Source organism: Erythrolamprus reginae, chromosome 5 (assembly GCF_031021105.1).
Source record: "Erythrolamprus reginae isolate rEryReg1 chromosome 5, rEryReg1.hap1, whole genome shotgun sequence".
NCBI lineage: Eukaryota > Metazoa > Chordata > Lepidosauria > Squamata > Dipsadidae > Erythrolamprus > Erythrolamprus reginae.
In genome coordinates this window covers 52441688-52463724 of record NC_091954.1, presented here as the reverse complement: position 1 = coordinate 52463724, position 22037 = coordinate 52441688, and the positions used below count along the sequence as shown (strand labels likewise).

At 37.7% G+C, this 22037-nt stretch overlaps 1 protein-coding gene across 2 annotated transcripts; it reads right to left on the bottom strand.

The window, feature by feature from the left end:
- Positions 1–1947: 1947 nt before the first annotated feature.
- PRDX3 (peroxiredoxin 3) lies at positions 1948–15518 on the bottom strand. 2 transcript variants are annotated; one of them, XM_070752604.1, is made up of 7 exons: positions 15289–15396; positions 14331–14460; positions 11589–11730; positions 9964–10099; positions 6276–6379; positions 3619–3784; positions 1948–2605 (listed from the first exon to the last, which is right to left on the bottom strand). In XM_070752604.1, exons 1-7 carry the CDS (start codon positions 15331–15333, stop codon positions 2552–2554), a joined length of 777 nt encoding a protein of 258 aa, XP_070608705.1. In that variant the 5' UTR covers positions 15334–15396; the 3' UTR covers positions 1948–2551. The 2 variants fall into 2 exon arrangements, with proteins under 2 accessions (XP_070608705.1, XP_070608706.1); XM_070752605.1 differs by lacking the exon at positions 14331–14460 and having other exon boundaries at positions 15289–15518.
- Between the last annotated feature and the right edge of the window lie 6519 nt (positions 15519–22037).

Here is a 22037-nt window from a genome sequence, read left to right as displayed (position 1 = left end):
CTCACAGTCACTGATGCCCTCATCACCTCGAGATTCGACTACTGTAATGCTATCTATATGGGTCTACCTTTGAAAAGTGTTCAGAAACTTCAAATTGTGCAGAATGCAGTTGCGAGACCAATCATGGGCTTCCCTAGGTATGCCCATGCTACACCAACACTCCGCAGTCTGCATTGGTTGCCGATCAGTTTCCGGTCACAATTCAAAGTGTTGGTTATGACCTATAAAGCCCTTCATGGCATCGGACCAGAATATCTCTGGGACCACCTTCTGACGCACGAATCCCAGTGACCGGTTAGGTCCCACAGAGTTGGCTTTCTCCGGGTCCCGTCGACTAAACAATGTCGTTTGGCAGGATCCAGGGGAAGAGCCTTCTCTGTGGCGGCCCCGACCCTCTGGAACCAGCTCCCCCCATCCTCCTTGCCTTTCGCAAACTCCTTAAAACCCATCTCTGCCATCAGGCATGGGGGAATTGAGACATATTCCCAGGGCCTATACAGTTTATGCATGGTATGGTGTGTATGTTTGCTTTTAATAATGGGTTTTTTAGTATTTTTAAAAATTATTAGATTTGTTGTACATTGTTTTATTGTTGCTGTGAGCCGCCCCAAGTCTACGGAGAGGGGCAGCATACAAATCAAATCAAATCAAAACATAAATAAATAAAGTACTTTTGGCCCCCATCCCTCAGCCAAAAGCCGGGCCACTTCCCACTTTTAGGAAAAGCAGCCCAAGACCGCTGCAATTGGGACGGTTGGCACTGCAGTCGGAAGAGCCTCCTTCCCCTCTGGACAGGGGTGGGCCACACCCGGAATGAGGGGAATGCTGTTCTGGTAGTGGAAATGGAGCGGGCCGTTGCAACTCCATTAACGCTGACCATGAACGTGCCGTGCACACAAAATGAGGGAGAAGCTGCAGGTCACGCAAGCACCGCCTCAAAAGGTAAGGGCAGAGCCAATGCGAGCGGCACGGCAGGTGGCGGAACCGCAGCAGCCGGGCAAACAGGCCGCTCAGTGGAGCCGCCGCTCACAGCAGGGCGGGTGGGCAGATGGAGGTGGCTGGTGCGCATGCACACTGAAAACCAGAAAAGCTGGCAATGGCGGGGGTGTCCACAGAGGGCTCTGCTTGCCACTTCTGGCACATGTGCCATAGGTGTACCCTCACCTATTCCATTGGTCGAATACCATGTCAGAAAATGGCTGTCCACTAATTAATTGTTCTAACTGTCAGGAAATTTCTCCTTAGTTTTCACAGGGTTGTTGCGGTGGGAATAAATATGGGAGATACTTGCTATCAAGACCTTCCAGACAAAAAAACGGAATTTCAGTCAAATAAATGTAACTAAATGAATCAGCGAGAATTACTGTATTGACTTGTGAGTTGTAAAAGGTTGCATATAAGTTCCAATGATCCAAAACAAGTATTTTGAGATGTTGGTTTAGCTAGCATCATTTATGTTGCACCAATACTTGTTAGCTTAGTTAGTTTAATTTCTGTGGCTGCAACATCCTCTGCTCTTCTTGAATTACTGTCTGCACAATGCACAGGAACTATTTATAAAAGACCAGTGAGTGGTGCAACTGTTCATACAAACTGTGCTTCCATGCATTCCCACAAAGGATTATTAAGAATATACTTCTAGTACAGAGAGCATTGAGCATCAAGGCAAGGGAAAGCAAATTGAAAATATACTGGTGGGATAAAGGAAACTACATGTAATTATAGCAAAATCCAGTTTTCTTTTTAGAGTTCTATCAATTCATAGTTGTTATTATGTGAAAAATCTTGTTCAAAAATAAGCTCTATCAATTTTTACAATAAATTCTCTGTATAATTAACATCCCATCAGTATATTATTGAAAATTTATACTCAAAAGTATTACTAAATAGTCACAGCAACATTTCAAAAACATGTGAAGGTTTAGTGTTGGTATTAACAAACATTGGTTCATAACTTCCTCTTCTTTTTATTTAAATAATAGCATATATTCTTCATTTACTCTTCCCAAATGTTTTAATTTCAGTACAGTATTCTAAAATATTTAATAGCATATTTATTATGCTGAATAATCATGATTATTTCATTATTAGATCACAAAGATAATTCCCAAAGAGACATCCTGTGTTGGTTGCTTGTCAAAGGAGTAAAAAAATGAGGCATGAAGGTTCATGCTATGAATGCAACTAATTTACTGAATGTGTGTGAATTGGGTTACAGTTTCATTAAGTTTATGAAGCTAGGAAGCCTGAATATACAACAAATTAAAATAAACTAAAGAACATCAGTATTTTTCTACACTAAATATAAAACGCAGGCCTTTTTACTTAAATGAGAATTCTTTTCAAGTATTTTGTGTAGGATATATGTGCTATTTAAACTAATTTAGGATTAAATTAATTCACCTATGCAACAAGGCCAAAGTCCTGTGAACATTTAGACATTCATCATAGCAAAGTAGAAAATATTATATGGTTTTTATTATAATCATGGCTAGTCTTATTCGGGCTTCAGGAAATAGATTCAATCATTACTCCGGTATTGTTCATCATTCTATTTATGTATTTTTGAAAAATATTCTTTTGAATCTTCTGGGTTTGGTTTAATCTGAAAAACAAAAAGGGTTATAAAGTAAGTATTGAGTTATTCATTCAATCAATTAATTAAGGCAATTAATTAAATGCTGTACAGAATCCCTACGCAGATTAATATCAAACATCCCTTTATTATCTCTCACAAGATAGTAAGGAATTTAAAGGCCATCCTATTTCCAACTACTGTTCAAATTTTCAATAATAATGGACAAGTACAGTACTTAATCTTGTTGTGTTCGCATTTACTATACACTTGTACTGTTTCAGGTGTAACGAAATGTAACAATCAGCATGTAGTAAAAAGAAAACAAAACGAAAAAACCCCCCACACTCATAGTAAAAACCCCTCAAATGAGGAAAAGTAAATTAATCACAACTTTGAGATCCGCATGACAAATAATCTACAGCAGTGTTTCCCAAACTGGGGAATTCTGGGAGTGTAAGTCCAGATCTCTTCAAGTTGCCAAGGTTGGGAAACACTGATCTACAGGTCTCAAATTTCATTTTGGGTCATATTGACCCAAGCAGAACAGCAAGGTTAAACCAGTTCTTGGGACCTACAGCCATAGCAGTATCCTCTGTGGTCATTTGATTGTGGTCTGAGTAGCAGGTGGCCGGTATTCAATTACCATAAATTGATATCACAACATCCCATGGATGTGTGATTCCATTTGCAACTTTCCTTGTCGACTTTCTACAAGCAAAGTCAAAGAGGATGCCAAGGATTGCAGAATGTTGCAAATGGCAACTTTAGGATAGCCTCTTAATTGCAGCAGCCACACAATTTGTATTTGCAGGGTAACATATCACATCAGGCCACACCATTTAGCATGGAAATTGCAGTCAGGATTGCTGTTGTGTTCCCTCACACTGGCATCCAATCATAAGGAAAAGAGCAATTCTAAATAACCTGGCATGCATTAGTAGTAGTGCATGGGACAACTCTAGATACTGAAAAGGGGGGGAGGGTGTTCTATAATAAAAACAAGGAACATTCTGTTTTACGTATTAGCTTTAATAACATACCGTGGGGGAGTCTGGAACCCAATTTGCTGGGCAGACTTCTCCATGTGTTTCTACAAACTGGAATGCTTTCACCAACCGAAGTGTTTCTTCTACACTGCGACCCACTGGGAGATCATTGACACTTAAATGCTTGATAATGCTATTAGGATCCATGATAAAAAGGCCCCTTTAAAAAGAGTAAATGCATCTTTTTATTTTTTATAATAAGACTTTATTAATTTTTTCATAAAAAAACATACAGACACACAAACATTTAAACACATAATGGGGTTACAATTACCCCTCGCTTCTTGAAGTCAATTTTTAATACAGAAAAAAGAATATATTCTTAAATCATTAAGTCTACATATTAATCTAGATGAAAAGAAGAATTTTGTTTACACATTCTAATAACCATAAAATTTAGTTAATAAAAAAAAGAAAACAGAAAAATTCTAATATCATTTTAATATATTCATGCATTTCTCATAACATTTAATTTTAATTTTTGTCTATCCACTTATAAACTTTGTTCCAAATGATATAAAATTCGGATTCTTCTTGGTCGTTCAGCCTTCTTGTCATCATATCCATCTCTGCACAATCCAATTTTTTTTTTACTACATCTTCTTTTTTGGGAACATTTTCCCCTTTCCAGTTTTGTGCATAAACTATCCTGGCCGCTGTTAAAATATGTACAACTAAATAAAAAATATCTTTTTTATATTTCTGCTTAGTTATGCCTAAAAGGTAAAATTCTGGGGTTTTTTTAATTTCTTGTTGTGTAATCTCTTTTAACATTTTTTCTATCATTTTCCAATATATCTTAACTTCACCATAGGAACCTATTTCAGTTTTACATTTCCAACAATTTGGGGAAATGTTTGGAAACATCTTGGCAATCCTATTTGGAGGAAGGTGCCACCTATAAAACATCTTGATTTGGTTTTCTTTTAAAGAAACTGATTTCGTCATTTTCCCATTTGTAATCCATACTTTGTCCCATGTCTCTACGTCAAATTCTTTGTAAATGCATCTTTTAAAATTAAATATACACTTCCTGCAAAAATGGCTTTATAATGTAAAACACACAATGAGGTCTCATGTCTACTAATATCCCCTTCTTCTTTCTCTACCAGATAGTAGTGAAAAAGGCAGTTGCATTTATGTAATTTGTTTGCTTGTAAAAGAGCCGGTTCTAATTCTGTTGGGAGTTAATGTAGCTTCCACTGTATTTTTCCACCAGTCTTTTAAAATTATTGCTCCGAGTCCACGGAGAGGGGCGGCATATAAGTCCAATTAATAAATAAATTATACCTACTCTAAATATTCTGAAGCCATAACAGACTTGTCGGTTTAAATACAGCAAGAAAAAAAAATACTGCGCATCAGTAATAGATGTCACATGTAACTTTTATTTATGAAGATTTATATATGAAGTTTACCACATGAAAATGTTCAAGAGCCTTAACTGACCAACTATAATCAAGACAGACAGATAGATTCATATATAGTTATGTAGATAAGAGGGAAGGAGGGAATTTCAGCTGTTATATTTGCACGGTAGGAGAGATCTAACATATTCCCAGTCTTACATTCTATCCAGAAGATTCCAGCAAAAATATACAGTATTTTATTCTGTACTACATTCAATAAATAAAGTATTTTTCAAAGTTTTAAAAATTTTTGTGAACAATTAAGAAAACTCTTATTGTGGTGGCGGTAGTGGTGGTGGTGGGGTGTGTGTGTAAAATCACTGCTCCTATAAAATTAATCTCTCTCTAGTTGGCTAAGGCAGGTTAAATGACATTTCAAAAATCTGCTGAAAATATTATCTGATACAGGTATTCCTGTATCTTCTGCAAGACAGCAAGCAGCTCCAGAACTAAACTCTGCTTGCCATGCCTAGGGAAGCCACAGCCACCCCAACCAAGTCTAGTCCTTTGCCATCAAGCACTTCATAGTCCCAGATAACCTTTGCCATCATCTTCTTGTTTCCACTTCTGGCAAGCTGTGGCCAGCCTGGCCACTGGTCTACAGAGTGGGGAATAAAAAAGAAGCTGCACAAAGTAGTTTAAAGAGGTCGCAGCATGTCAAAATGCCCTTTTGCACTATACTTCTAAGTTGTACGTAACTGGCTTTGTGCTGTGAGAAAAGGGGAAAGCAGCTCAAAGGCGGTGGAACATGCAAAAATGCCCCTTTGTGCTGCATTCTGTCTATTTGTGTAAGTTCAGTGCTACAAAAAAGGGGAAAAGAGGGGAAGCAGCTTATTTCCTCTCCCTTTTTTCCTTAGCTCAAAGTCGTAGAATAACTGTAAGCTTCAGGAAAAGACAGATTTATTCACACAATTTACTAAACCAAGAGCTTAGGTTTACAAACTGCAACAATTGATTAAAATGAACTTCAAAGGGAAATTCATAAGAGCCATTGAAGCAATACATTTCTGAGAAACAGCAAAAATAATTTGTAACGGCGAACTAACAGAAAATATCAACATAGAAAAAGGAGTTAGACAGGGATGTCCTCTTTCCCCTTTATTTTTCATTATAGTGATAGAAATCTTATTAAACCAATGTACTAAATTAAAAACAATTCAAGTATTTTATGGCATCATATATAAATCCCTATCTTATCTTACTAGACACATTCAAGGTAAGTACGAAAACAAGATTCCTTACCTTAATGCTAGCCCAGAGCTTTCTACAAGAACACCATAGTCTCGGGAAATCTGTTTTGTTATATCTGATAGTAGTGGGATATTCATGTGGCCTAAACCACCAGTCTAAGGTAAAAGACAAACATTTCAGCTTTTCTGTAGCCTTCCATATTTTTACTATTAATCAAAAGATGATGAATGAAAAATGAGTGAATGAAATGAATGAATGAATGAAAAATCACAAACAACCATTAAGAGCTGGAGAAAGAAAATCCAACATCAGCGTAAGACAGATTTTCATACATTACCATCATCACTATTATTACTATTATTACTATTTATAAGCAATGTACCTGGATATAAATATTAGAGAGAAATGTTGTAGACTTCAGAAATAACATAATTTCATGTTTTCCCACCATTCCTTAGTCCCAAATGAAATTAATCCTATTTCAGTTTTAGTATCTAGCCTATTTCTTCAGATTTGTACATGTAAGATCTTTACTGAATATATTAATATAATATTAGTTGCATTTCTGTTATATTAATATTATGAGGTTTTTATTGTAATCATGGCTAGTCTCACAGGGTGTTTGATTCAGGCTTCAGGAAATAGATTCAATCATTAATCCGGTATTGCTCATCTAATACTTGGCAAAGGTCTGCTAGGATTTGTTGGGAATAAAACAATGTTGGTCCAAAACCAATTATACCAAAGAGATAGCAGAATAATATATAGAGTGGCATGTGTATGTTTAAAAGGAAAAGAAGGGGGGATGGAATAAAGGAAAAAATAAATATATACAGTATATTGAGTTATGAGAATCTAAGTAAGGCTTAGTTCCTCACTTGGAGTACCAGTTTGTTTTATCATAGCTCTAACACAGAAGTGTTTCTGAAATCCTTTCCTCCTGATTAACCAGCAAGATATTAATGTAATCTTTGTCCTGCAAGAGTATTGTGATACAGGAGAAAATATATCTATTTTACAGTTTTCTATACAAAAGGCAACCCAGCAACCAGTTTCCATTTCTCCCAAACCTCAAGGAAAGATCTGCAAATCTTTTGTTAAATCATAGAACCTTCCCTCCCAGATGCAGAAAGGAAATATAGCAAGCAAGAGTAAAAACTATTTGGTTGTTTGGGGAAACAATACTGTAGAGATAATGTGCTAAAGCAACACTTGTGGGTTTACTGAATTAATATATGATGGACCAGGTGTGTGAGTGTGTATATGTGTATGCATTTGTTTTTTGCACAATATTTTTGTCTTGTTTAGTTTTTGGTTTGTCGTTGTTTTTCTCTCTCCCTTTTTCATTGAAGCTCTGTATTTTAACTTTGAGAATAAAATTTTACAAAGTTATCCAAACAAGAACATTTTTGTTGTTTCATAATTAATGATTAAATTTTTACTGGTGTACTAGGAGGCAATTGATTTGAAAAGTGTGGTTGCACGCATCAAATGGGCACAATAGGGTAGGGTGGCCTATATAAAACCAACCTGCCCTTTTCATATGAAAGGACGTAGCCCAGTTCTAGGCTGCTACATGGACGATCCGGTACAAAGTCCTAGTTGGAAAAATGAAGGTGCGCATGCATCTCCATGTCCCCAACGCATGCATGTGCGCACTCGCATGAGATGTGTGCATGAGCGCCCATGTGCGATTTGGCTTCTGCGCATGTGCAGAAAGCAAAATCTTGTGCAAGTATGGTCATGTGTGTAAGATTTCACCGATTTTCATGCGCCGAATTGCCGAAAATCACCAAAATCTCGCACACGAATGTCCTTGCATGAGATTTTGCCTCCTGCGCATAGGCAGAAGTTGAATCTTGTGCCAATGTGTGCACACGCTGGACGCCCACAGGCCCACACTGGTCACCGGGAGCGCACTGGTAGTGCCGGCAACGGGCAGCCCTTCACTGACATAGACCCAATTATGCTGACACTGCTGCAGTTTTTCATTAAAATAAACAGAAATAAAAAGCTTTTATTTATTGTTTTTTACTGTGGCCATCAAATATTGCCACTAATAAAGATTTGGTCTAGTGATTAAGCACCAGGCTAGAACTGTGAGAATGTGTGTTCTAATTCCATTTTACCACATGAAAACTGACTGGGTGACTTTGGGCCAGTCACTCTTTCTCAGCCCAATTCACCTCATAAGAGTTGTTGTGGAGAAAATAGAAGGAGGGAGGAATATTAGGTATGTTTGCCACCTCAAGTTATTTATAAAAAGTGGTGGATAAAAAATAAAATAATATTTTATATTATTTTATTGTATTATTAATACAATAATAAAGTAAACAAAAGTTCAACCATCTGATTTTAAGTTTTAAAATTGTAAATTTTAATTGTATTTGCTATATTAGAAAGATACACCGTCTTTACCCAAGAGTCTTAGTAATAAGGCATGCTGCATCTGCTCAATTTAACTACATTACAGAGCCAAGGAAATAAATGACCTGTCCTTGAAACAAGGCCATCAAGTCTCATTAGTGTTTCTGGGCCATCTCCTAGACAAAAGTGTGTGGTCACCACTTGCATTTTAGTTGTGGAAACCCTGCCACAGGGTCATAAATCTAGCTACATGGCTAGACAGACGTCAAGGCTGTAGCATACGCAAGCAAGTAAAGCTATGTTTTAAAAACCTCAGCCCATTTCCCAGTCATATTAGAGTTACTTGTGGATATGAAAATAATGTATCGATGATTTTAAAGTACATGGCAGTGTTCTGAAGCACAGATTTTAATCCAGGACTCTGACAATTTACAGATTCGATTGATAAAAGGGCTTAAGAAAAGGAGAAAAGACAACAGAACCTCAAGACAGAAAAGCTCAGGAAATAGGTAAGAGCAAGATCCAATTTCAAATTCTTTCAGGAGACTTGATTCTTTTAAATCAGCAAGAAAGAATCGCTACTTCAATCAACAGTCCCACTTGAAGGATGTTCTAAGTGATGATTAACAGAATAAGACACTAATTTTTCTTGGTTGCATACCATATATTTCACATAATTGCTTTTTTATTTTACTAATAAAGATTATAATTATTGGTTTCAGAGTTTTATAATTAGACTTAAATTAGTAGCATATGACCAAGCATAATAATGTAGACTGTTTTATCTTTCCTTTTCTTATTGGGCACTTCTTTTCTTATGGTTTAGAGTAGATTGCACAAAACGAACAGTGATGTCTGAAGCTGGTCACAATGATACAACAATCATAATACATGCACAATGATTTGATGCAAATTTTGAGGCATTTGATGCAAATAACTAAGTCACAATACCCGTGAGAAGAAAGTACAAATAAAATTAAATACCACAACAAATCAATTAATTTCAGAAACAGCAGAAACCATGAATAGTTCGTTTTTATTTTTATAGGTGAAAGTGAAATGCCTATCTGATAGGAAAAGTATAAATATTCACAGCTGAAAAATGATCAAATTTCTGCTTACATTTTAAGAAAATCTTATTACAACAGTGACCTTTAAGAAACACATATATTTATATACCAAACTAATATTAATGTGAATAAGATGAATCTAGATTTTAAATAGATTTTAAGTATTTATTACCCTAAGTATTTAAGATTTTAATAAATATCCAAATAAGTAAAAACAGTAGCTAGTATCTGTGGTGCTGTATATAGATATAATTAAATATAATGATAATGCAAGAATAAGTGAAAAGAAACTTAATTTCTACCTTTCTTGGTGTATTTATCCAGGCCAGATGACTGAAGTGAGAGTCAACTGATACAGCAACAACTTCACAATTCACATCATGGAATTCATTTGCTTTGTCACTAAAAGCTATAATTTCTGTTGGACATACAAAAGTGCTGGTAGGGGAAAATACAGACAGAGAATGAAAAGAATGGAACAGGACTCTAAAAAACTTTATACCACTATGTTGTACAAAGTATGAGCAAAATAAATATTTATCCATGTGGGGCACCCTGCTTATCCAAATAATTCTTTGGAACATAAATGGAAAGGACAAACTTCAGAAGAATAATGACATGTAATCTAGAAAAGATGCCAAAAATGTTGCTTCAAAATTGAATCCCCAATTTCTATCAAATGTTTATAATGTTTATTGATCACTATTTATAATTCCCTTGTCATAATTGCCAAAAGATCCAAAATATGCTGTAGTCTGTATTCTATGCAAAGCTGCTTGAAATCCACAAATGTTCCATCCTCTGTTTCATTACAATTAGTTTTTAGGGACCAGCTATAGCAGCATAACTAACATAAAGGTATAGAACATAAAATAAGAAATGTAAGATTTGGGGATCATACAATTTCTAAATTATAATTTGTACATTTTTAGTTATCATAAATGCACCAGACATTAAATGCATCAGACAGGTGTTTTACAAATATATTACTGGATTCTTCATGCAATATTGTAATGATATTCATTAGAAGAAATATATGCAGATATCTAGATATTTTACAAAGGCAAAATGTGATCTGGAGTACATCTGAGTCTATAAATAGCACCTGTCAACAATTGCATCTTTTCCTGGGATTGCATAGCTACTGTAAGATTCTGGGAAAGGATGCCTTTGGCTTAAAGAATATTCAGATACTATGCATACAGTACTTGGAATCATTTGCTCTTTCAATTTGGATCATTGCACAATCCTGCAATTCATGCTCAAAATAGGTTTTATTCTACACTAATTTCTAATCTGCATTGTCCACAATATGGCATCTGGGTCATTCAAATTGAGACAATACATTTCTCACATCTACAAAACAAAATTACTGAAGAATTAAGTGTGTGTATTTGTTTAATCCAATAGTCTTTTGGCTAAACTATATAATTTGCTTTTTTGTTTCATCCACAATGTATGTACCATTTTATCTAGACAAATAAACAATTAATATTCCAAGTCATTTTTTTCCTTTCTCTGAAGAGGAGAGCCAATGTAGGAGGAGATAGTAAGAGCTAGAAGGCTGGAGCAGAAATGGGCAGATTCAATTTTTAGTTCACTGGGTGACTGGGCCAGTCACTTTCTCCCCAGAGACATCTTGACAACATTGAAGAACATGCAATGTAGTAGATTATAATCCATCATGGTCAAAACAACTTCAAACTATGGTGGATTAATTTGAGATGATAATAACAGTATCTTTAATCTGGAAAGACATTCATAAGAATTTCTTTGGCCTATTTCTTATCACTGAACTTGTACACAAAAAAGGCCACTGTTACATGATAAACAGAATGCAAGTCAGGTTGAATTAACAAACAAGATTATCTGCCCAAAACATGAAGGCCAAGTCTACTTAAGAGATACAACATAGCAAAATACTTACAAATCCAAGGGATAGAAGAAAAGAACCAGGTATTTTCCTTTAAAGTCATCTAAACTGAGCTCCCTGAAATCTCCATCTACTACAGCTGTCCCCTTAAAAAATGGAGCACGCTGAGTGACAGCAGGAACAAACTTCATGGTACCTAGTAATCATTAGGTACAGTTATGTGTTACAATGCAGATACTGTATTTGGATTAGAAACAAGTAAAAGACTTAACTTGCAAATTCACAAAAAGAAAAGAACAAACATCTCAGTATATGTACCCCAGCATTTTTAGAAAATAAAAAAAGTTAATAGTGAGCACATATTTTTTTAAAAATGAATTTCATATTTTTTTAATGGTATTTTATGACCGGCTACATCTACCCAAGATAGCCATTTTATAACAGTACTATTACATATTCTCACAATTACCGAAAGGTTGAGACTTCAGTATAATGTGAATTAGCCATTGTAGTCTATAACAGTGATGGCGAACCTTTTTTCCCTCGGGTGCCAAAAGAGCGTGCACACGCGCTATCGCACATGTATGAGTGCCCACACCCATAATTCAATGCCAGGAGAAGCTGAAAACAGCGTCCCCCGGAGATCCTCTGGAGGCCGAAAACGGACTGTTTCCCTATTTTCTGTGGGCCTAATAGGCTCGTATTTTGTTCTCCCTAAGCTCCAAAGGCTTCCCTAGAGCTGGGGTAGGGTAAAAACTTCCTCCCCCATCCTCCCAGAGGCTCTCTGGAAGCCAAAAACATCCTCCCAGAGCCTTTGTGTGAGCCAAAAATCAGCTGGCTGGCACAAGCATGCATGTTGGAGCTGAGCTAGGGCAATGGCTCCCGTGCCAGCAGATATGGCTACGTGTGCCACTTGCGGCACCTATGCCATAGGTTCGACATCACTGGTCTATAATCTGTTCTCATTATTTAGTTCATGCTATGACTGAATATACTGTGTGCCAGTAACATCTCCTCTGTTTGGGTTCAATTTCAATCACTAAAGGATCTGCTATTGAGAAAAGATCTTTAGATGCATCAGCCATACTAAAGCGGAAAGAAGTCCAACATATTTGTCAGATAGCCAATTAGTGAAGGCTAATATTCAGCATGTTTATTTTTCTTGTGCTAACCCAAGGCCAGGATTCATGCAAATATGCAGTTTGTAGCCCTGAATCTTAATGTAAATAGGAAGAAAAGCATTCTTGCCTTCACTGTGGCTTGTTCAAAGATGACAAAAAAATTACCGGAAATTTTAACTTCATTTTAAAATCAAATTATGCACATTCCTTTACAAAAGAGACCATACTAACTGATGGTCTGATCTGATGTATATATTTTTGTATATCTCTATACAGAATCCTTACTCCCTGATAATATTGCCATTGAATGGCTATTTCCATTTATGCCCATCTGAAATAATTTAAAAATAACATGTAACTAATTCTGCAGTAGTGAACACATGTTAAACACCACACTTATGAAACCTATCATTAATTAACATAACAGAAAAGCAGATCTGAAAAAATAGAAGAAACAATAAGACAATTTACAGCATCGTGCCAACTTTGGAATATATTCCCAAAAAACAGCAAAGTAATAGAATCATTGAGGTGAAAAGATCTTCTGAGTTATTTAGTCCAATATCTTCTGGTGTGTAGGATCTACTAGAAGTTTTTTTTAAAACTAGGCAGCCTTAACATGTGTGGATTGCATGTCCAAATCCTAAAATAGCATGTTGCCAAGTTTGAAAAAGACTGTGCTAGACTAGACCATTTGACAGATGACTTATCCAGTCTATTTGAAAACATTTCACATCAGGTGGTAATCTAGTCCATTGGCCAAGAAAGTTTTCTTTGGTATTTAGGTCTAAACCTTTTTCCTTAATAGTTTTAATCCACTGGCTTTAGTCTTTCCTATAAGAGCTTTCTTATTTTAATCCACTGGTTTGGGGTTTTCTATAAGAGCCTTGGTGGCGCAGTGTGCAGTACTACAAGCTACTTCTGCTGATCATCAGCTGCCAGCAGTTTGGCAGATCGAATCTCAGTAGGCTCAAGGTTGACTCAGCCTTCCATCCTTCCAAGGTCGGTAAAATTAGGACCCCGATTGTTGGCGGCAATATACTTACTCTCTGTAAACCGCTTAGAGATGGCTGTAAAGCACTGGGAAGCACTATATAAAAGTCTAAATGCTATTGCTATTCCATATGGGACAACACGTGTCCCATCTGTACACGATAATCTCTGCTTTTTAGGCCAGTGCCAATGGAAATGATTGCAGACTCCGTGGTGTCAACCCCCAACCCCCAACATTTTTCCCTTAGACTTTCCATGGTTGACCTCTCCAGATTCCTTAGAGGTCAGTAAGGGGCGAGCATAAGTGCACTAGTGTGCCTTCCATCCCCTGTCCAATTGTCTCTCATATATTTTATATATCTTTTCTCCCATTCATATATCCTTTCCTCTACTCTTCATTGATGTACTCTATTCTCATGTCTCTTCTTCTATCCCTTCCCTGATATTTACTACTACATGTTTTTATTCTCTTTTAACTTTCAATTTGTATTGGACTGACTGACTGACTAAATAAATAAATAAATCAGGCAATTTCCATGGGAGAGACCTTTGGCCAGTAAACAGAGCGAGAGAGAAGGGTTTTTAAAGCGAGTATTTAGTGTTCATCAGTGAACAATTCGGAGACTATATAGCAAGATGTTGATTACAAGCGCTTTCATTCACTCTCAGCCCCGGAACTTACTAGTACTGAAATGGAACCGAGGTACAGACGGCTTCGCTTCGGCCGTGCACTTCCGCCCACCGGCCACCGCTGAGAAACACCTTCCGGCCACTGCGCGTGCTCTCCATAAGGTGGCCCCGGTCCAACCACCCTAGGAAAAGAGGGCAGGGCTCGGTATCAGAGGAAGACGGGCAGCGGGGACCAAAATGTAACATGCAAGCGGCAAAATGCACCGGAGCGGAGCAGAAGCAGCCTGAGATAGCCCGGGAGAGACCTCTGGCAAAGCACGCGAAGATCGAGGTCCCCTTTTTTCCTCCCAAGATCCTTGTGCTGCGGGAGGAGTTCCCAAGATCTGGATGAGTAAAGGTTCCGGAAGGGTGGGGAAAGAGACACTCCAGTCTTATTTAATCATGTCTGTCTGTCTGTCCATCCACCCATTCATCTATCTCTATATCTATCTATCTATCTATCTATCTATCTATCTATCTATCTATCTATCTATCTATCTATCTATCTATCTATCTCTATACCTATCTATCCATCCATCCATTCATCTCTATCTATCTCTCTCTCTATATCTATCTATCTATTTCTATGTCTTTCTATCTGTCTATCCATCCATCTCTATATCTATAAATAGCGTAAAAGGAAAATCTGGGGAAGGCAGCGGTGATGGGTCCCATTTTGCAAAAAAACCAAAACAGCCAAAGGTTCGAGACAGGGGGAGCGAGGGGCTCGATAAAGGAAAGTGGTCCCCCGTCCCCGAAGCAAGCCATTCATTTAGACCCTGCGAGGTTTTATTTCGGCTTACTCTGGTGCAAAAAGCGCGCCGGACCGGGGGTGGGGGGGAGAGAGAGAAGCGCCGCGAGACTTTCACGCGGTAACGGAGAAGCCCCAAGACTGCAGCCGCCCCCGAGGGTCAGCACGGGCCAATTTTTCGGGAACGGCGTGGCAAGCAAGGGGTGGGGGCCGCACTTACGGAGGGTTGCAGTAACCTTCGGAGCGCCCCTGTCGCGGCTGCCATTTTCAGCTTGAAGAGCAAACGAAGGGGGCGGGTCGCACTCCGGCTTTGGCTGCTGGAGATACCGGGGAGGAGCCGCGAAATCTTCATAACCCCAGGGGCGGGCTTTTGATAGGCCGGCCGAGCTGCGGGTGGGATCGGCCCAGGCTTGCAGAATGTGGGTTTTCCCCGGGTAAGGAAAGGATCCGGTTAAAGTTTGTAGGTTTGGCCCGATTCTCCAGTGGGCACTGAATTTGCAGCTGGGTCTCCCGGAAAACGAGAGGCATCTGTTGATACAATGCACTGCACATTGAATCGGTTGAACTTAGGATCACAGGATGCCCAGAACTATAGCTATATTTTAGTATGTCTAGTGGCTTTTAGATTTTTAATTGGTCCATTTTAACTACGAGTTTTACCATGCTGTCGTTTTTGTATTTATTTCTGTTGTGAGCTGCCCTGAGTCTTTGGAAAAGGGCAGTCTAGAAATCGTAATGATGATGATGATGATGATGATGATGAGAACAACAATAACAATAATAATAATATATTCTAAGTAGTCTGTGATTAATATGTGTATGCATATACATATGTATGTATGCAGTGGTGGGCTCCTACGGGAACGGTCAGGAAAGCAGTTCAGGTAGCAAAAGTTGGAGCTCCACCCCAGAGCACCAAATTTACACTGAAAGATGTTGAAACAAAATGCATAAGCCACGCCCACAGTGTGGTAGTAAAAATTTTGGTAGCCCATCACTGTATGTATGTACAGTACAGCATAGTTCCCTCTAAGCTGAGCAGTGAGCAATTGCTCACTTAAAAATCATCATCAACTCAGAGTTTTCCAAACCTGCCCAGAAGCCGAGAGGGAAGGAGAGAGAGAGGAAGAGAGGAAGAGAGAGAAACATAGAAAAAACAGAGGAAGGAAAAGAGAAAGAAAAAGAATAGGAGTAAGGAAGAGAGAAAGAAAATCAAAATCTAGTTTGAAACTAGCTCAATTATTTAAGTGGCATTTTGATATTGATAGAGTTGCCCTATTATGAGCTCACTGTTATCGACACACAGTACAGTACAGTATTTTATTTTGAAATTTTCTGAGGCAAAACAGGGTGGGTTTTTTATTTGTTTGTTTATTTATTATTTCTGTGCTGCCCAGTCCCGAAGGGACTGCCGCTCAGACACTATACTTTTCCGCCCACTCCCCCAAAAAATTAGAGGGAACACTGCAGTACAGTATATGTATATGAAGGTATGGAAATTAATATATACTGTACTGTATATTCATTTTTTTAAGTTGTGGCAATAAAGGCTACCTTTTCAATCAGTCAGAATAATATCAAGCAGGAGACCCTATCATTTCAGACAAGTGGCTGTACGGTTTTTTCCTAAAAACCTCCAGTGATGCAGCACCTACAATGTCTGAAGGCAAGTTACAGTTACATCTTATCTAACCATAATTTAATTTTAATATGTGAACCTAGTCTGTATTACTCGTAACTCATTTTTGGGTACAAATCCACATAGAATAATTATATTAAATAATTGTTTGACAGAATAAGTTGTGGTTACCTATGTTCTGTGAAGGCATGCCTGGGATCTCAGTAAGTCTGTCATTGTTTTGGGTCTCTTGCAGTGGTGGATTGCTCTTACCTGCTGCTACCGGTGCGCTGTGTGCGCAGCATGGTTTTCATGTGTGCATGCACTGTGCATGTGTGTGCGTGCATCCGCATCATGAATTTGCTTCCGCGCATGCACAGGACAACAAAAATGCGCTGAAATCTTGCGAGGGAATGTGCATGTGCACAAGATTTCCTAAATGCACAGAAGCAAAAAAATCACCAAAATCTCATGCGTGAGTGTCCCCTCACAAGATTTTGCTTCTGCACATGTGCAGGAAGCAAAAAAGACCAAAAATTAAAGAGAAAATATGGTAGCGCTCAAAGGCCTGGCACCGGAGCAGTCGTGTGCAAATTGCACAATCTGGCAGGCACTACTAGTGCACAGTTGCCTAACACACTGGTAGCAACCCATCACTGGTCTCTTGGTGAATAAAACAAAGGACTGTATTGTACATTCCTTGGTAGCCTATTCAAAACGAATTCCCACTGATTTTTGTGGGCCATATAGCATGCAATATGTGGCTGCAGAATAACAGACCATTTTTTCCTACTAGTCAATCTGAATCCATAATTGCCCAGACTCAAGGGCCTATGGCAGTGTTTTTCAAACTTGATAAATCTGGACTTTTAACTCCTAGAATTCCCCAGCCAGCATGCTGGTGTTTGAAATTTACTGACCTAAACACCAGCATTTAACTTCTTTGTCATGTACCTAATCAAGGAAATACCAAGGAGAAACCCACATACCCATTCAGAAGATGTTACCTAATTGGGTAATGAAGAGTCTGAAAACAAAAGCCAAGCTCAGAAAAATCTGCAAGCAAACACTCAGACAACAACAAGGATTCCACAATTCATCCTTAAGGTACATGTACTTTCTTCTATTGCAGAATAAGATATATTAGACGTTGATATACCCATTGTACAGAATTTCACTATGTTCCTTGTATCTCTGTTTGATCTTTGACTCAATTACTGTCTGTTCATTGGCATTCTTTAGTTTAGGATACCATTTCATGATTGAAAATTGTTGTTATAACTGAGCTTTTCACAATCTTGTACCACTAATATAGTTAATTTGATTTTTTGTGTGTGTATTCCATCTGGTGTTATATACTGTAGTTATATAAATGTCATCTTGGTTGTCTGAAGAATATATTAGCAATGTAAATAAAATAATTGGATTGACAGAAACAGATAAAGTGGTCCCCTGCTTATTTTTTATTTTAATCCATATTGTTCAACAATATTTTTCTCATTATTTCCAACACTGGCATTCCGATCTTGCTTGCATATTCTGTTAATTTCAGCTTGAATTTAACTACTTAACCGTACAAGTAGTCAATATCCAATTTTTCTGCATCAATGGCTAGTCATATTGAATATTGAATAACTGTCATATTAGAGATCTGTGAGCAAAATGTATATTATTATATACACAACAATGTGAAATCACAACTGTCAGTTCTTTAGCTGGTGATGGCATTTACATATGAGTTCTTCCCAAGAACCTAAACTATTGTAATGTATCAACATAGCATATGTGCAAATCGAAGCAGTGTGGCCCTTTGTAATTGATAAATGAAAGTTTTGTCAATGCATAGATTTTCTCAGTGCTGTCCATATTGTTTTTATAGGGCACACAATTTGCCAATAACCCCTGCAACCACTGCTACCAGTTAATGCCATAATCTTTTAACTTCAATTTTCATATCTTGATACTTTATGACTTCTTCCAATTCTATTATCCCCACATCAATTATCCACACTTTTGTCGTTTCATCCATAGTTAAATCTGGCTGTAATGTGCTCAGAATTTATCAGTTTTCTATTTAGAAATCTCACAACATTTTAACCTGCTTATTTTTTACTACTTTTTCGCCTATATCATAATATTTTAATGACCCAATGATCCCTTGTGGGGTGAAGTCTGGGCAACTGGATGGAGCTGAGTGTTTACTGGTTGGATGCCCTTGTATATAACCTGTCACCAATGCAAGTTATATTCAGTAGATAAATTCTCATTGTGCCCAGAGACAGACATATCTGCCTCTATGTAGGATCAATCTCAAAACCTCGTGATTGGGAGGCAAAAGCTCCACCTATAGGCCACTGCACCATTCACTTTTTCACCTATATGTTCCCATCGGTTTGGGTACTGAGAGTTTCAGTACAAAATTGGCTTTTGATAGTTTTACAGATGTTCCAGTGAATAACTTTGGCATATATGTGTTATGAGGCGTTTATAATATGTTTGTGTGATCTTACACAAGCTGAATATATGATTTACCGTTTCTTCTGCTTCTTTGCACAGTGTGTATGGTTTTTCAATTATGGCCTGGATTACATTGGTTCAAACAGCTTCCTTTTCAGCTGCCAAATTCAAATCTTTCATTTCTTTTTTAATGTTTCAGTTGTAAACCTTTGCCAGGTTTTATCTTTATCCACTTTCCACTTAATCTTTTGTACTAAAAATTCTTAAACCATTTGTTAATGCCTGGATTTTTTTTTCTGATTCTCCATTTAGCTTCAGATCATCTGTATAAAGCAAATTTAAGATTTAATTAGCATATTTTTTCTGTTTGATAGCAAAATTTATTATGGTTTGTTGCACATTTGGCCAGAGGGTTAGACTGGATTTGACACTTTTTTTTTCAATCTATCGAGTCCTTCCCAAAGGACATAAGAACATAAGAAGAGCCATGCTGAATCAGGCCAAAGCCCATCAAGTCCAGCATTCTGTGTCACGCAGTGGCCCACCAATTGTCCATGGGGATCTTGAGCAGAAAGAGAAGGCAAGATCCTCCCATTCCCTTGACCCCCAACAAGTGGTACTCAAGGGAATCCTGCCTGCCTCAACCAACATAGAGGCATCCATTTCAATAACCATCTATATGCTTGGTATCCATGAATCTGTCTAATCCTGCCTTGAAGCTATCAAGGCTGACAACTGTCATGACCTCTTCTGAAAGAGGGGGGACCTGGGATAGAAAGATGTTTCTTTAATAATATTAAAGATATTTTCACAGGATGTAAGCTAGATCAAGTAAAAGCTGTCTTTTGCAATTGACAGTGGTACTGCCTTTTGTTAGTGCCTATCATGCTCAAGTGGTATTGAAGGTATTTTTTGGGATTGCATCCAAGGCACCTATTACTATTGATATTACCTTTGCTTTCTTTTACCAAGTTCTTGCACCTCTATTTGTGAGTATTTGTATTTTGTGATTTTCTTCAGCTCTTTCTCTTTATTATCAACAGTGGTTAAGTCTAAGATGCTATGTGCCAGGCGCTTTTCTCTTGAATTTTAAAGTCCCAGAATACAGCTTTCCCCCCATTTTTTAAATTATTTTGTTTACTTTATGGTTCCTAACAGTTTTTGCTTGCAGGCAAGTGGTATTTCTTGCAGATATTCCAATATACCATTGTTGCTACTTCGTTGTGCCATTATTTGTAATTTGTTTGTAGTCTGTGACCTTGCAGGAGCTAACTAGGTGGTCCACTGTTTCTTCACTTTCTTTGCAGAGATTGCATTTGGTTTCTTTTGCTGTCTTTTTAATTCTGACTTTACATGTATTTGTTCACAAGACATGGTACTCTGCGAACCAAAATTAGCCCCTCTGCCTTTCTTGAATTTTCCTGCTGTTAGGCATTGCCAGTTCCTGTTATCTGCTTTGCCTGCTAGTTTGTGTGTGTGTGTGTGTGTGTGTGTGTGTGCGTGTGTGTGTGTGTGTGTGTATGTGTGTGTATGTACTAGCCATGTAATCTTTTACTTTGCCCAATCTCTCTTGTATTCTTCATCTTATTTTTCTTATAGACCATTTTAGCTTTCATAGTATACTAGTTTCAATGCATCTTCTTCACATTTCTTCAAATATTTTTTCCAATCCCCCTTTTTTGTTCTTTAGCTATTGGTGTACTTGCAAATTTCCATGACCACTTATGCTCCTTGGTAAATAGAGTCTGTCAGTGTCATTACGTGGATGTAGAGCGTGATTCATCATTATTATTATTCTGATTTTCCTGTGCAGAGCTTCTGGATTAGTTTGAGTCCAGTGCACTATTCTAACTGTATATGTAGACAGTATGTTGTTAAATGACTTGGCAATGAATGAATGAAGACCAGTCAGACGTTTTAACCAAAAACCATGCAGTTTATCTTCACCCTCTACTGCAATCTTCCTTGGCCTCCCTCCGCCCCCAACCATTTCTGCTGTTCTCTTTTTCCTTCTCTACCTTCTTTAGCCAAGCAGCATTCTTGAAGTATTTATTTGGGTTGCCTCATATCTGTGTCCAGAATTGCACTGTATCTTTGTTGTCAGGTGTTGGATAGTTCATTGCAGTCTCTCCATTAATGGATTGATGGAAAGGTTTCTGCTTCAATTGAAATAGGAGATTCTGACTATAGAGTGCATTTGATCTCTATCTGGTGACCTTGAGTATAGACGTTATTTGCAGCTTTATTATTTCCAAAGTTTCCTTAATCTTCCTTGTTTCCATGTGATATTTCTTTGATATCCTTGGCCTTCTCTTTATTCTGTTTTCTTGCTGTTTTCTTTGTTCTGTTCTAGCCTGCTTGTATCTGATCTTAACCTTCCATTTTAATTCACTTTTCTTTTAATATTTGTGCTAGCTGTTTCTTTGAATCAAGCTTCAGTGTAACTTTCTTGATCCATGTGATTTTCTTCATAAAATACAGGAGTTTTACTATATTTTTCTCATGTGCAGTATGAAATGATGCCTTTGTGTAATCATAAGTTTCCAACAACTTTTCATATCACAATTGCTTAATATAGTTCACTGGTGGGTTTCAGTTACCTTTGCTACTGGTTCAGGAACAGGAGCTTGCGCGGGAAACACTTATGCACATGTGCAGAACATCTGTGATGACATCCGATGGAGTCCACTGCTGCTACCAGTTCGCTCTTTCAACTGATATAGTTGCCAGCTTATTTTCATTGGACTACTGGGATGACATTCACACATTTGTCGACTCTGGGTGCGTATTCCCAAATAGCTTCACTAGTATCTTCCAGGTGCATGTGCACAAATACACATATGAACACAAGGAAGCAACTTACTAGGACTTGGGAGAGATTCCCAAATTTAAAA

Bases quoted from the DNA above. Each gene is read 5' to 3' on its own strand.
- PRDX3 (XM_070752604.1), bottom strand. From the start codon at position 15,333: ATGGCAGCCGCGACAGGGGCGCTCCGAAGGTTACTGCAACCCTCC. The intron at 11,731-14,330 runs GTAAGTTCCGGG...AATGATTACTAG, and splicing joins TCGGTTCCATTTCAGTACTA to GTACCATGAAGTTTGTTCCT. The intron at 6,380-9,963 runs GTAGAAATTAAG...CTTTTACCTTAG, and splicing joins GGATAAATACACCAAGAAAG to ACTGGTGGTTTAGGCCACAT.